The 782-nt window shown below is 57.4% G+C and overlaps 1 protein-coding gene across 1 annotated transcript; it reads left to right on the top strand.

Annotated features, from left to right (window-relative positions):
• The first annotated feature begins 6 nt into the window (after positions 1 to 6).
• LOC145717328 (tubulin gamma-1 chain-like) lies at positions 7 to 782 on the top strand. The gene is made up of 2 exons (XM_081804959.1): positions 7 to 194; positions 383 to 782. Exons 1-2 carry the CDS (start codon positions 165 to 167, stop codon positions 578 to 580), a joined length of 228 nt encoding a protein of 75 aa, XP_081661085.1. The 5' UTR covers positions 7 to 164; the 3' UTR covers positions 581 to 782.

Here is a 782-nt window from a genome sequence, read left to right as displayed (position 1 = left end):
TGTTGTGCGTTGTGTGCACCCCCTCCCCCCAGGTCCACAAGAGTCTGCAGAGGATCCGGGAACGGAAGCTGGCCAACTTCATCCCCTGGGGCCCTGCCAGCATCCAGGTGGCCCTGTCGAGGAAGTCTCCCTACCTGCCTTCGGCCCACCGGGTCAGTGGGCTCATGATGGCCAACCACACCAGCATCTCCTCGGTGAGGCTCACTGTTTGCACCTGTCTTCCCATACTCGCTTCCCTGGTTGGGGCTCACCTCTCCACATCCCTGCTGCCCCTGCTTCTGGCTCTCTTAATGTGGGGATTGCCCCGCACTGGTTCCCCAGCCCTCTGGGCCATACTGCTACTCTAAGTTCTTTGTGACCCCTGCTTTCTGCACATACCAAGCTCTTTGAGCGGACCTGTCGCCAGTATGACAAGCTGCGGAAGCGGGAGGCCTTCCTGGAGCAGTTCCGCAAGGAGGACATCTTCAAGGAGAACTTCGACGAGCTGGACACGTCCAGGGAGGTTGTGCAGCAGCTCATTGATGAGTACCACGCAGCCACGCGGCCAGACTACATCTCCTGGGGCGCCCAGGAGCAGTGAGGACCCCAGGACGGGGACCTCATCTGCCTTACTGGTTGGCCCAGGCCCTGCCTGACTGACCAGCCCCTCAGAGAACCGATCAGGGACCTCACATATCTCTTCCTCATAAATACACACACACGTACTCTCTATTGGCCTGGGGACATGTTTATGTCTCCTCTTATGAGACTATTTATGTTTAATAAAGCACTGGACATAATAA

Source organism: Leptonychotes weddellii, chromosome 15, assembly GCF_054177405.1.
Source record: "Leptonychotes weddellii isolate Sample4059 chromosome 15, ASM5417740v2, whole genome shotgun sequence".
Lineage (NCBI taxonomy): Eukaryota > Metazoa > Chordata > Mammalia > Carnivora > Phocidae > Leptonychotes > Leptonychotes weddellii.
Note: the sequence above shows the minus strand (reverse complement) of the source record. Positions and strands in the feature narration are given on the sequence as shown.